Genomic DNA, 14,843 nt, shown 5'->3' with positions numbered 1-14,843 from the left:
TTTTTCTAAAACATAGAATAGTAAATAAAGAAGTAAAGCAAACAATTATCTCTTCCAATCACGACCTTTGTACTGGGTTGCTGCTTGTTGTAGGTTGCCAAGTCTTTTTTTTTTAGCTTCATGTATACATTTGAATAACTAAAAAATTATAAATTACTACATCAATACCATAGGATTCAACTATAATTTATCAAGCTTAGTAACTAAGATGTACTTGGGTTTAAAAAAAAGTATGAAATTTCAAGCAGACTACAGACACAACCTACCCCATTGAAATCTTTGTTCAAAAGAGGGAAATGGCACTAGTCACATTAGAAAGGCTGAGAAAACCACTGAGCTTCCAATTGGTTATTCATGTCATATATAGAATTAAGTGTATATGAGGGAGTGTTTCCAAAAATGGAACGAGGTGGGCGGGGTGCCATTGTGTTTGATTTAGTACATGAGCAATATCTTTGCAAATAAAAAAGATAAGACCTCCTTATTTTATATTCTAACTTGTCAATATCTAATACATCTAATTTGAACCAGTGCTGCATTCAACATATCATGTGACACACAAAAATCGATGTTTATCTGTGTTTTTTAATATTTATTTTAAATTAAGAAATTGATTAATGTATAGTACTAAAATTTGAATTATAATCTACAGTTTGATACCAAACTTGACATAAATTCGTGAAATAGTAGTTCAATAAAATTTTGAATGTGAGTCTAAAAACAAGATGACATGGCCTTTCACCTGTGACTTGTCTCAAAAAAGTTAATTAGTGGTGATTCTAAGCACAAGCTCTCCTTAAAAACATTTCATTTCAGATTTTACTTTGCTTGAAGTGTGAAAATACTCAGTTTAAATTACCCTTTTCAAGAACAAGATATTCTTATTAACCATTAAATGCCAAAAGACCATCCATGCTTTATGCATGTAATTAAGAAGATAAATGAGAGATTCAGGGCATCAAATCAACTGGAAATCAACATGAATTTTACATAAAACAGATAACTACACAAAAGAGGAACTGTCAAAAATTGCTTAATCTGCTAAGTTTGCCTCATTTCAACACCTCCCAAAGTCACTTCAAGTAAAATAGCTTTCTAACCACTTGTGTCCTTAAAGGAATTCTACATTTTGGGGTCAGATAGGTATTGTTGACCAGTTTTTCTACCAGAAGATAACATCAGATTAAAGAGGACACATGAACATATTGAAACTAGTTTCTCTGATTTCAAGTCTTCTTATACTTTGTTCCATATAATTTGATTTTTCACTAAGTTTTTTTGAGCCAATTGTAGTTTTACCAAAATCACCAAGCTTTAGCTTCACTTAAATGCATGTAAGACACTGTTATTCTAATACATATAAATTCATAGTTAGAAAACATATTCAAGTATGTTAAGTGGAATATATCAAGTATTAAACATTCATTTTTGAAGTATGTACTCAAACATAAAGAATCTTTATACAAAAGCTATTGAAAATAATCTCTTTTAAACTATTATTAACCCCTACCACAAAAGCCAGCCCGGCATTGTAATGTAAACCTAAAAAATTTAATCATTCCAGAAAAGTTTGATTAGACAAAAAGAAGACATTTGGGAATATTTTCAAGGTCTAAGTTGCTGTGACCTGACCTGCAACCATGACAGCCAACATGGAGAAGTTAATTTGTAAATTTAAAGTAAAATGATGCTGCACTGAAACATTCTTGAAATGTTCCAGATGTGTTGGTTCAAGTGTAGCAATTAAGATAAACTGTGGGTCTAGGTCAGATGAGGAAAGAACATATTTGAAGATATCCCAATCAATTTAACATACCAGCTGAATCAAAGATTTGTCAATTGATTATTGGATTGACAGCGAAGCAAAAAAACAGGCACAATAGTATCGTTAACTTCAAAAATTGGGATTGGAATAATATATAAGAAATCATTAGTTTCTATGTTTTGTGAACCTTATAGTTAATAACAACAAAAGATGCATTGTTGAAGTTGAAGCAGATGCATTACAAGATGATTTCCCTAGCAATTCTTAAATTAAAAATTCCATTTCTGCAATGAAGAGTAAATATAAGAAGAATGGTATAATGCCCAGTACTGTATCATCGTAGTATAATCCGGAGTCGGAGCCCCGAAGGCAGTTCGACATTGATTCCAACCCCGTTCTGGCAGCTCCTGCGACCGCGTTGACACCAAACTGTATCAGCACTGCTGTTCCTTTGGCCCCGTCATCAAGGTGGAGAGGGGAGGCAAGTTGCGTGGGCAACAGCCTGTCCCGCATATCAGAATGCCCAGGCTTACATCTACTACTACTACTAGTATAATCCATACAGATTTAATCATGTCATATTTTTCATTAGTATTTAGTTTTTCCCATTTTAGAAGTTGCATTGAACTTCATACATCAACATCTATCGAAATAACCCTAAATCACTGCTTTCCAGAATGACACTCCTTTTTGCCATACTATGTTCAGTACTAAAGCTCATGTGGCAGGTTTTAACATCAACTAAACAGCAAATTTTATTAAGAATTTTCCACACAGACAATCCTTAATAAACATACCTCATCAAAAAAAGCCTGGGTTTTACGCAATATATGCTTCAGTTCTGTTAATTCCAAGTATGTTTTCTTCAAGGCTTCTGCATTGGTATTTACTTCTTTCAGTTCATTTTCCAGTTTTTCAAATGTTGCCTAAAAAGAAATATACAAAAGCCTATTACATAAGCATATTTTATGGTCATACAACATTCAAGAGAGTAACATAGGTACAGTAAATATCAAATATTATTAACAAAAAATAATAAACAATGCCAAATCTGCCTATATTTTTTTAAATAATAAAAGCACGAATAATAAAATACTTTAATATTAGTGGTTCCCTCTCCGAAAAATGAATTTACATTTATATTACTTGTAGGACTGAAAATTAATATTAGCCTTGAGTTAATGCAAGTACTTGCTTTAGGTGTACAAAACTATGAGAAGTGTTCCAAGAAGTATGCATACGGTTGTAAGTCACAGTAGTGCATTTTCTGCACAAGTTTATATGAACCTTCTATAATCTTATTTGCATTAGATAATGGAAATTAATTGAGAAATTAAAGTCACACAACTTATGAAAATATGTTCCATTCTTTCATAGAAACAATGACTGTTCTCCCTATAATCCTGGGTGAACTTATTTTAAACATCTCTGGTCATTTATTTCAATGTTTTCTCATTTGGAAAACTTTGCCAAGATTGCAAAATTACATAAAAGTAGCCTCATGCTAATGGCAATAATGATAAACTATTACAGTGCATAAAATGAGTTATTAAGCAGAGGTACTGTAAATTGTTCTCATCACATCAACTGTTCCCAATTATTTGTTTTTGTGATATAAAAAAAAAGTTTATTTTAATTTTATTATTTTTCTGTCTTTGTTGGCAAATTATCTTTAATTTTCAGAAAATATAGTGCATTCTCTAAATGTTTCTTCTCAGATTTACACTGACCTCAAAAAAGTTTACCCATCATAAAAAATAAAAGAAATCCATAGATTCAAAAAAAATGTAGTTCTTGTATCCAGTGCATAGAGTGAAAAAAAAACTTGTCAAGAATACAAAAAAAACAACAAAATATCATACTAAAATAACTTTGAAACTAATCCAAAAAATGTTTTTGTAAAAATCCAAACTCAAAAAAGAAGATAAAATTAAGTAGGGGAGGGGGGAGGGGGGATAAAACTCACTTTCCATATTTTGGACTTAGAATAGTGTAGTAAATATACAGTGGAAAAATCCAATATAATATAAAACATCTGACTTACTGAGTAAATTGTATGGATTCAGTGAAAGAGTATATAAAAGTTAGCTATGATAACTGAGACCAAAATATCTTTTCACTAAATAATACAGAGATGGGAAATTAGTGGAATTTAGTAATTGATTATTCATTATGCTCCTTAATCATTTATATTTAATTAATCAATTATTCTCATATAACACCTGAATAGCTGGAATTATCAAAATCTTAAGAAACATTTGATTACTATCTGGACATTATAAAGATTTTGCATGTGAAATTTAAAAATTTTCTAATGCACAAAAGTATATTTAATCTTAAAATGAAAATTACTTTGCGTGATAGATAGGCAACATGCGAAAAGAAAGGCATGAGAAAAATATTATTTTACAAACCTTAAGACTTAACCCATTAACTGTGGATGACAGATATTTCCGTCACTGAAGTTCTATGGCTCAGCTGCGAATGACTGAGATATCCGTCAGTTGCAGACATATATAACTATAATTCTATGCGATTGACAAAAATTACCATTTTATTGTGATGGCAACTCAGTTTTATCTGCTGCAGTTAATGGGTTAATAAAAAATATTTGATATTTTGCATATGAAGGCATTGTGATGTTAACTGATAATCTGCCAAATTTTGTTAACATTCATTTACTAATTTAAAAGGTATAGCACGAAAACTATAACAAGCACAAAATGGTTACAAGGTAGGTCCCATGCTGAAAGAGTTAAATAAACAATTATTAGTGTCACAAGTAGCCTTCAATAATGATTGGACATGTTAAAAGAATGGATTGTTAACTCAACCAACTAACTCTTAAGGTAGCATTGTTCTTTTTCATTAAATTGAAAGAAATTAAAAACAATTTAATGAAATTGTTTTTAGAAAACAATAACCTTAAGTTCATTAGCACATTCACAAGACTGTTTGATAAGCCCATTGTTTTAAGTTTTTTCTATTTAATACTTGAATAGGCACATACTACATTCAGCAAACTAAATTCTGTTCCTAGCTTCACCACCATTACTCTGTCACTCAACTTTTTCACCTCCACTAGTTTATTTATTATTACTGCACTCAATCTAACTACTACCCTATTTATTTTCTTTGTAGTCCCATGAAAGATAAGAAAACATTTAGAAAACAATAACCTTAAGTTCATTAGCACATTCACAAGACTGTTTGATAAGACCATTGTTTTAAGTTTTTTCTATTTTATACTTGAATAGGCACATACTACATTCAGCAAACTAAATTCTGTTCCTAGCCTCACCACCATTACTCTGTCACTCAACTTTTTCACCTCCACTAGTTTCTCTTTTATTGCTGCACTCAATATAACTACTACCCTATTTATTTTCTTTGTAGTCCCATGAAAGATAAGTTTGTAATCTTCTACAATTTCCCATTCCTAACTTCCTTTCCATCACGTCTCCTGTAAGCACATTATCTGTACTCTCCTCCTCTTCAGAACCTCCGCAAACTCTGCACTCCTTCTTCTCGATGTTCCTACGTTCCAGCTAGCTATTCTGATCCTCTTTAGCCACATCCATTGTAACAGATGAGTCTGTCCTAGTCCACTTTTCACAGTGCTAAGGCAATACTACTGCACATGTTTCTGGGAAATGCCCTGGCTCTATGATCTTATCTTTGTTGAACCAATTTTCACAATTTGGCAAGAATTGAGTTTTGTGACCATCTGCCTGCCTGATGTCAATTCTTCTACTTTTGAAACTTGGCTTGGGACCAGCTTTGAAGGAGTTAAATAACCCAACTGAGCTACTCATAATGCCTTTGAAGGCTTTATAATTGATTTTACTTCTAAAGTTACAAGTAGGCTGCAGTTATAAGCAAATAATAATGACAGTAATATAAATTTATCAGTAGTATTATCAGAGGACTAGTTTGACCCTCCCCCACAAACACACACTACATCCTGGACTGTCCATTCTGTGTAATAGTTTTTCAAAGTCTGGAACTTTAACATTTAATATAAGTTAAAACATAAATGAATCATACGTTCAAAAACATTCCATTTAGCAAGCCCTAATTTCTCTATTTTATATAAATATTATTTGCCAAATATCATAAGATAATTTTGCCCATGTTTTGAAAAATAATTTTCTTTCCAACAACAAAAGAAGTATTCAACTAATTAACACATGATGTAGATCTATAGCCAAAACTGTTTCTTTTTATATATTTTATTGTTGATGTTTTTAGGTTGATAAAGTTTATCAACTTTACATAAAAATTTGTTGTTTGAAAATGTCAAAGAAATATGTTTATTTTCATCAACAAAAATTCAATAGTTTAGTACAGTAATATTGTAAAAATTTGTATAGAGATATCTGTGGAACACTATTAATTGTATCATTTTCAAAGTGATAAACGTTTTATACTACTTTAAATGTATAATACATTCCCATGTACAACAGTTTAGGATGGACAAAATAACTTACTCCTAAATTATTGTACCTGAAGACAGGATTTCCTCAAGAATGTCATATATTTTTGGTACAAATTTTTAAGAAAATTTTATTATTTAATTCTAAGTATTTATAAAATTATAATTCAAATACTTTCAAGTCAATATTTTGTCATATTATGATTCTTTATTAGTTTAATTCATAAAGAAAAAAGTTAATATTTTCATTTCTGCAGAACTGCAAAGTCTTGCATGTAAATAAAACAACTTATTTACCAATTTATTAATTTTTTTAAATTTTTTAGCCCTTTCCAAAAAATGTCTTTTTACCAATAACCTATCACCCCTTAAGAATATATTGCCCATTTCTTGATATTCAAGTGCTTCTCTTAGTTTTTGTATAGGCCTTAGTTGAAACCTTGCTATATGAAGTGGTTTAATCATTCATTAATAAAACACAGCTTTGAAAACAGCTGTAAAGAAAAATTTGAATATCATTAGATAGAGCAAGAATTAGTCTATAAAGTATTAAATACAGTAAATATACAGGTTTAAGAGTTGTTTTTTTTATAGTTTCTGTAAACATTCCTCTCCTTGTGAATTGTGAAATTAGTTGTTAAATTATATGTTTGAAAGCTACATGAACTGTCTTCAATGAGAAGAAATCAGATAACTTAAGATAAAATGGGTAAGTTTATACAGTTTAGGGAAGAGTTGAATGGGTAACAAAGAAACCTTTATTAAAAGTTTAACACAGTAACAAATGTACAATATTAGATAGTTTTGTCATCATCAGATTTAAATAATTTAACTAAACACTTAGCTAGTAAAAGCTTTGTTATATCCAAAAACTTTTGTAACTAGAAATTTCAATATCTCCAAATACAACTGCTCATTGTAGCTTAGTGCTGCTGCTGTGGCTTTGTTTACATTCCTTCCCATTGGTAAGCTTCAGTTGTCAACTACCTGTATTGTGATTTACATTTGAAATATTGTACTTATAAAAGATTTTATACAGTTTAAGACCTTTTACAACATTTATTACTACTTAAATCTATTATTGTTACAGATGATGTAGAAATATACTTTACAGCATCAACAATGGGTCAAAATTTATTCTGTAAAATATCATGAAAAACAATGTTGGAGAATAAAGCTTTTACTGTTTATATATAATATGAAGCAAAAAAGTCACATGACTGGAGATAACTACTTATTGAGGTTATCTTGTTCATGTTTGTTTTTTTGTTTAAAATTACAAGGTTTTTATTTTTTAATTGATATACTATGGTTTTATTGAACTGCAATGTTTGTAAAAATGAGATTTCATTTTTATTATGTTCACCAAAATAAAATCATTATCAAATGAGATAAGTTTACTGTTTAGTGAGTATTGTACGCAATTGTAAGATATTGCGATTATTCAAATCTTTATTCAATATCATTTTTATCCAATTCAAACAACATACATAAATTACTATTACAAGTAATTAAATAGTAGTGACATGTTTTAAATAATTACATCATTACCCTTATTGTAAGATTAAAATGTTTTCATTATTTAATTTACAAAAGATCAGTGTGGGATTATTAAACGAAAAACAAAAAATGTCGATTACTTTGTGGTATTTAGTCGACATTAGCAATTTATCCACCAAGTAATAAATGGTCATATAACTTGTGGGAATTTTTTTTAGACAAAAAATAGTTTTTTTTGCAAATAGGGACCTACAGAAGAGATCTGTTGTATGAAATCATTATTTCAATTAATCAATTGTTCGAATAATTTCAATTATTTAATTTAATCTTAAGTTATTTTACAATTATTAAAACAAATCACATTAAAAACTTGCCTCCAGATCAATCATCTCTCTAGGCTGTGGAGCTTCAGGGTTGTCTCCAATATCTAACATTGGAATGCCATCTTTTTTTATTTCTTTTTCCAAGAAACCTATAGACAGTTGGTCATTCAAAATACCTTTAAGTATTTAAATAAATAAAAAAATATCATACAGTGTTACACAATGCATAATATATTTGCAGGTTAGAAAACTTTTTGAAAAACTGAATTACATCACTGTTCCACAAATGGCCTAAAAAACTACAAACTAAAACAGTTACTAAACATACATAAATATTTCTTAACAAATGGGAAAAATTGGTGTAGCTGGACAGGTAATGTAAAGTGTATTTCAAAATTTAGATGCTAAGGTTTCTTTTAATTTCTCTTACCCCATAAATGAACAGTGTTAGTTATAGTAGTGTGTTAAAATACTATATTTTTGTGTATTATATCAAACATATAGTCATTTCTTTAACCATTATACGTGTGAACAAGAGGTCATACTTCAAACAACTTATGTGAAAACTTTGTAGCCATTCTGAATGCACCTCTCATTGCTATCACGCTTTGTACTATCCCTATGTTTGTATAAACAACACTATAACCAAAGCATAGCATACCAACTAGTCACTCAAAGATCAATACTGAATCTACATATGATCTTGTGTTACAGTATGTAATTTATTAAGGTTATTAACAACTTACATAAATGTTTTAGTAGAAGAGTAAACTCAAAAAATTCTACAGATTTTACCTTTAACAAGTATATTATAGTAATGCCTAGTGATAAAAGAAGCTATTAAAGTACAATATAAACTTAGTGTTTATTACAGGTAGTTTTGGCAAAACAACAACATCATTATTACCAGCTTAAAATGTGGAGAATTTCACAACTTTTAATTAATAAATTATAAATTAAAAAGTATATTTAATTAAGTATCATATCCAATAATATGAAACCCAAATAAATTTGACCACAGAAAAACTTACAAGCTACAGTATGAACCTATCTGTTAACAGCTTTTTTGGTGAGGTTATGAGTTGATAAACTAGACAGTAATTTGGTACTTTGATTGTACCTTTAAAAATATTTTTAAACAGTCTGTGAACATCATTTGTTGTTGATGAAAAGCTGGGCTTTGAAGAAGGACAACAAGAAATAGGTAACTCCATTATAATTGTGCTGAAGGCAGGTGTTTCAAGTAGGCTTGAGAGAGAGAGAGAGAAAAACAAATAGGTGAGAGAGATAATGGAATCCTGGAAGAGAAGGGACTGTTAACTGAGGTGATGAAAAGAAAAATGGTTAATATGCTCACTGAAAGAGATGTCAGCTTGGTAGTAACCAATCTGAAGGGATTATGAATAGCAAAAACAGACAAGGAAGGAGAAAAATGATTTAGTAGAAAATGTCAAGAAGCAGACTGTGAAGAATTTGGAAGAGATAGAATGAAGAGTCATAGCAAAAGAAGAACTCTTATAAAGAAACCCTGCAGTTTTTTAGGACTAAAGATAAGTAGATAAATCAATTTAATAACTTCCAGAATTTAAATTAAAGTAGAATAGTCTAGGCAGAAATTTCTAAAAAAGGGTCTAGAAATTGATGCAAAAAGAAAACCATGTAATAAGCTGGCAGCAGATGTTTTTAAAATAATTTAACCCCACTGATTGTGAAAATTGAAAAATGAACAATGCTACTCTTTTTGTCTTCACTGGTTAGAAAAAGAAATTGCATGTTAGTGTAATAACTATGCCTTTTGAATAGCTTAGCTGGATGTACGAGTGTCTGCAAGACAAAAGCTGCAGTTAAATCTTAAGCCTGACTAATGTTACTAAAAGTTTGTAATATAAAACGCTGATGATAAAGAGAAGAGCTACATTCTACTTCTATCATCAAAACTTTGAAGAGTTTGAACCTTTCAATCATGTCAAAAGAAAGCAAGAGGAAGGCGTAGAGAGAGCAACAAACACAAATAAAATAAATAATTTAAAATGACACTTCTGTAAAACATCTATTTACAATTAAAAGCAATATGACATTAAAATCATTACACAATAAATAGTTATTAAAATCAGGGACTTGCCCTAAAAAAAAAGATTACATATGTTTTGGTGTCCCACAACACCATCTTCAGGAGTCATTGTTTATATACCCACATAATCATTTACAATTCTACAGTGCCACCTAGGCTTAAACTACCCAGAGTTACAAAACATCTGTCCAGTACTTTATTATTTCTAGACCTGGACCAGCTTTCTGGTTTAATACGATATCTTTGTTCTTTTCAATTTCAATGGTTTCTTTGATATTTAATTCAATTTTAAATTCTACCTATTTTATCAACTTGATGTTAACTCCATTCTATAACATATTTCTGCCACATGTTCTACTAATACTAGTTAACTTACAACATGATACACTACGTTCTATGTATTTGTTTTCATTATATTACCCATTCTTGTAGATAAGCCTTGAACATATGGTAAACAAACTCTCATGTTATCTGCTTTACATTTTCTCTAACATTGTACATGCTAACATTTTTCATTTATTGATATGTTTATGATGAAATCTGTCAATAATTTTGTTTTTATATCTCTATCCCTAGCTACACATTTTAAGAAACTTAGCTCTACTATCACATCACAATCATGAGTGCATATTTTTAAGGCTCTAAGATGTCTAGCAAACTTCCCAACATGTTCTTTAACTTCTGGAGTGCCATCTGCTGCAGTTGTTCCCACTTCACTTTGTTGGGTAGGCCTTTTATGATCAAGTCAGTCAAATTGTGCATCAACTTCAACAAAGTTTGGGATGAACTTCCTCTAGTATCTCACTAACCCTAGGAAAGATCTGACTTCCTGCTTGGTTGTTGGAACTGGTGCATCTTGTATGTGGGTTAGCTTTTCCTCTTCCATGATTATCTGTCAGTCATCCACCTTCTGTTCAACAAACTCCAGCACAGAATAGCCAATGTAGCACCTAGATGGTCTGATAGTCAGATATGCTGCCCTCAATCGTGTGAACAGGTCTCTAAGTTTCTTCAAGTGGTCTTTCCATCTCAATATGTATGTCATAATGTTGCCCACACAATGCTCGATGTTTGTGGTGTGCAACATCTTCATCATGCAGTTGAATGTTACTGCTGAGTTGACTAACCCAAATGGCATACTCTTAAACTGGTAACATACATCTGGTGTCACAAAGGCTGCCTTCTCTTTAGATCCTATCTCTATCGGGACCTGCCAATAACCTTTACTGAGGTTGATCTTTTGAAAAAGAACTTGGATCTGTCTAGTTTTGCCATGATAGCCTCTGGGTTGCCCATAGGTTCAGAGTCAAACTTCATCCTGAGGTACAGCTTCTGGAAGTCTATGCAGAAGCAGTTTGATTCATCCCACTCATTCACGATTACAACTGATGAACAGTAGGCTGAATTTGAAGGCTCAATGTTTCCAGCTTCTAAGGTTCCTCCAAACTTCTACCTCTTGGTATATTACCAATCACCAAGTCAAAGATGGATGCTTTCATACACATGGCCTCAAGATCTTGCACATAATATGGAGAGTCCACCTTTTTTCTTGCTATGGGAAACTTTCTCACTGTCCCATCAATCAGCATACACAGATGTACCTTGCCCACCATCTGGTCCTCAGATACAAGACTGGTTCTCACTGGTGCACTATTGCACCCAATGTATTATAGGACCTTCATTTTCTTTTCCCCAACATAGCCTTTGGCTATTGGCATTTTATTATTAGTTGGTGCCTCTTGAAGTTTGACACATGCTCCTATCACCACTGGCACTGTTAACCTATTTGCTAACTTGAGCTGACCCTCAGTCCTACACTGTTTGATCATGGAATTGGCACTTCCTTCTTGTGGTGATCTGACAGGTTCTGGCAGCAGCATCCATGGTGATAGTCACTCCTTTCTTGTTTCTGGCCAGTACCATCTTTGCAGGTAGCTCCAGCTACTTTATGTTGTGATTTATCCTGTTGCTTGTTGGTTCCAAACTTGCACTAATTTGCGATGTGCCCTATTTTATAAAAAATATAGCATCTCTTCTCCCATTTGTCTGTTAACCACCTGTCACCTTTGGTTGACTCCTGTTTCTGGTCAGCTACCACTGGTTTTGACTTTAACCAGTTATTCTTGGACTTGTTAGTTATACTCCTTCCATGGGCTTCCATATACTGTTCTGCCAGCTTGATCATCTCATCCATGTCTTTTGGTGTTCTCTCCTTGAGGAACAGTGACATGTTAGTTGAGCACATGATCATGAACTGTATTAGTTTATCTGCCACTTCCTCAAAACTATATTCACACTTAGCCATGTCAGTCCATCTTGTGAAGTATTGCCATAGACATGCCACAAATTGAAATACAGTTTCTCCAGTGTTAAGTTTGACTTCTCTGAATTTCTGACAAAAACCTTTTTCAGTAAGTTCATAGCATTTCAGCAAGGCCACTTTTAACTTGCCATAATCCATGGCATCTTCTGACATCGTACCTGTGAGAAGTGGGCGGAGACAAACTACCCAGCAACCTTTGTCCCAGTTCCGACAAACTTTCATATCTCTCCAGAAAAGCATCCATGTTGATCTTTCTATTCATCATATTTGGGCAGTTTGGGTTGGCTGGCCCTGAACCCATTGTCATTCTTGGATTCATCCTTTTTCTGTTGGGTGAGCTTGGCATTCTCAATTTCAGCTCTTATTCTCTCCATTGCCAGTCTCTCATTTTCTTATTTCTCAATTTATACTCTTATTCTCTCTATTTCCGGTCTCTCCTTACCTTATTTTTCTTCTTTCAGTCTTTTTCTTCCTTTTCTTCTTTCAGTCTTTCTTCCACTCTTCTCTGCCTACACTCTTCTTTCTCTAGGTTTTGTGGTTGTTTAACAAACTCTCATAGATCACTATCTTTTAATCCAAGTCACTCACCTCTCTTTATTTATTGTGTAATGATTTTAATGTTGTATTGCTTTCAATTGTAAATAAACATAAAAAACACAGGAAAACAGTTATAGTAAAAACATAAATGTTTATTTGAAATGTAGACTCACTAAATTTCTAGAGCTAGAAATGTCTAGCTGCACTGCTTAGAAGAAGGGCAGAATTAAATTGATACTCTTTGTTAAAACTTATACACTGTAAAAAATGAAGGTAAACATTAATACATTATACTTTTTAACTTACGCAACTTTCTCTCCATTTCATCACAGCGGCGGACTTCATTAACAAATTTCCTTTGGAAAGAGTTAACATCAGGATTAAGCTGCAAAATATTTTATTAAAATATCACATGTAAAAACATCTAAAATGCAAAAAAATATTAAAAAGCTTTAACACTGAAAAGCTATTAAAATATGACAAAACACATTCCATATTAGTAAGTGGAAAGGAGGTATGAAGACAACCATAATACACATATACATACTATTTAAGACAACATGGGACTTGTTGGTCCATCTAGGCAATCCCATCCACAATATTAAACTAAAATAAAAATAAAATGCTCAAAGCCAGCCTGTATCATTCAAATATTTATCAAGCTTTCCAGTGGAACACACAAAACACTGTAGGTTTAAAAAAACCTAAATTAACTTTATCTATTACATCTGAAGGCAATCTGGTCCAAAGACCAACCACCCTGTTAGAAAAATAAAGCTGTTTTGGGGAAAGATGACTCCTACTCTGTCAACATATATACATCCTCTAATCTTACCATTCTCACTATTTAAGTATGAAAAATGATGATGCATCAACACTATCAAATCCCTTTACAATCTTAAAATGGATTTTTCTCACCCCATAAACATAAGTATGGAAATTAGAATGCTTGATTATAAACTGGCAACTTTCATACCCAGTACAAACGTAAATTATCAATGTAGGCACAAATCTGAAATGTAGTCTGCAGTGAACAGAAACATTAATTATATTCTTTAAATTTATAATTTAGTCATCACATACTATAGGCCTACCAACAGTATTACCCTCACTTTATCAAAAAAAAAACTGAAAAAGGAATAACCCTTACAAGTTATAATATTAGTAATCAATACTAAAAGTAAAATATTGTAGTATTAGTTATAAGTAATGCATTATCACTATATCATATGAATGAAGACAGGAAAAGCAGAAACCCTCTAAAAGTAAAACTCAATCCATGCTAAATTATATAATATATTCCTATTACATGACAAATTTATAAAATTATTAAAATGCAATAATTAAAGTATAATTCTGACTTTCAAAATATAAAAATATCAATTATCATGCGAACTTACGTCTCTGAACTGCACAAGCCCAAGTTCTCCTAGCTCAGATACACAAGCGTAAGCTGCTTCAGATTGAAGAAAAAGCTGACATAATGTCATCTCTTCACACCGAAACAACGAACCCATCCTAAATGTAAGTACTCAACAAACGTTTTAATACATATAAATTATTACCTTTAAGATTAATCTTAGTCTTATACTTTCGCAATAGAACTTCCTACACCGTAAACGTCACTAATTCAACTAATCTTTGACTAGAGTACGACAATCCCGTATGTCTCAAAAAAGATACAAAATAGAGGGCACTGCTTCTCACATCTTACCCTTAACCCTCTATTTATTGTACACTGTAACGTACAAGAAACAAATCTATCATTGTCGCTTGATACATATACAAATACTTCTATTCTGTTGTTGAATGCTAATATTTCCAAGAAGTAGCCTGAATAAATCATGGAATTACTCTTGTTGGATTCTCAATAGAACAGTATGTAACGT

The 14,843-nt window shown here is 31.7% G+C and overlaps 1 protein-coding gene across 2 annotated transcripts in view; it reads right to left on the bottom strand.

Annotated features, from left to right (window-relative positions):
* LOC106459775 (V-type proton ATPase 116 kDa subunit a-like) overlaps positions 1–14,629 on the bottom strand; it is an 89,862-nt gene extending 75,233 nt beyond the window's left edge. For both annotated transcript variants that reach the window (XM_013919431.2, XM_013919432.2), the window contains exons 1-4: positions 14,355–14,629; positions 13,261–13,339; positions 8,075–8,172; positions 2,563–2,691 (exon numbers count right to left, since the gene is read on the bottom strand). In XM_013919431.2, the coding sequence (XP_013774885.1) occupies positions 2,563–2,691; positions 8,075–8,172; positions 13,261–13,339; positions 14,355–14,471 (423 nt within the window). In that variant the 5' untranslated portion in view covers positions 14,472–14,629. The remainder of the gene's footprint in view (positions 1–2,562; positions 2,692–8,074; positions 8,173–13,260; positions 13,340–14,354) is intronic.
* Between the last annotated feature and the right edge of the window lie 214 nt (positions 14,630–14,843).

This window comes from Limulus polyphemus, unplaced genomic scaffold (genome assembly GCF_000517525.1).
Source record: "Limulus polyphemus unplaced genomic scaffold, Limulus_polyphemus-2.1.2 Scaffold659, whole genome shotgun sequence".
In the NCBI taxonomy this organism is placed as follows: Eukaryota; Metazoa; Arthropoda; class Merostomata; order Xiphosura; family Limulidae; genus Limulus; species Limulus polyphemus.
Note: the sequence above shows the minus strand (reverse complement) of the source record. Positions and strands in the feature narration are given on the sequence as shown.